Source organism: Penaeus monodon, chromosome 29 (assembly GCF_015228065.2).
Source record: "Penaeus monodon isolate SGIC_2016 chromosome 29, NSTDA_Pmon_1, whole genome shotgun sequence".
Taxonomy (NCBI): domain Eukaryota; kingdom Metazoa; phylum Arthropoda; class Malacostraca; order Decapoda; family Penaeidae; genus Penaeus; species Penaeus monodon.
In genome coordinates, this window is record NC_051414.1 from 37,328,416 (window position 1) to 37,328,907 (window position 492).

The window sequence follows — 492 nt, forward strand, 5'->3', positions numbered from 1 at the left end:
GGCGCCGCAGGTATCCATCACGCCCCGCATGAAGGAAGTCCTGTCCTGGTACTTCGTCAACGTGACTCTGCCGATCCAGGACCCCGAGTGCTTCACCAAGGACACCCTCAGGATCACCTTCAACGACTTGTACCTCCTGCTGCAGGCCAGGGCGTCGGCGAGGTCGTCAGGTAGCGGCGGGGTCGTCCAAACGCGCCTCATGGACAGGTCGTACTACATCTACCACCACCCTTGCCCCCGGGACGTCATCATGGCCCACAGGAACCTCGTCAGGAGCGTCCTGGCGTTTAAGGAGGAGGTCCTGACGCAGACGAGGACCAACCTGCAGGAGGCCCTCGGCAGGATCCGGTGGCCCTTCCCCCGAGGCAACACCACCGTTGTCACCGTCCACGTGAGGCGGCGAGACTACACGGCCTACATCCTCAAGCACTACAACCTGACGCAGCTCGACGAGGCCTACTTCAGGAGGGCGTTTCAGCACTTCCGCGACAG

The 492-nt window shown here is 62.8% G+C and overlaps 1 protein-coding gene across 1 annotated transcript in view; it reads left to right on the top strand.

The window, feature by feature from the left end:
- Nucleotides 1–492, top strand: part of LOC119592225 (galactoside alpha-(1,2)-fucosyltransferase 1-like) — a 12,569-nt gene that overhangs the window by 7,246 nt on the left and 4,831 nt on the right. Inside the window, exon 4 of the mRNA XM_037941059.1 lies at nucleotides 11–489. Within this exon, the coding sequence (XP_037796987.1) occupies nucleotides 11–489 (479 nt within the window). The remainder of the gene's footprint in view (nucleotides 1–10; nucleotides 490–492) is intronic.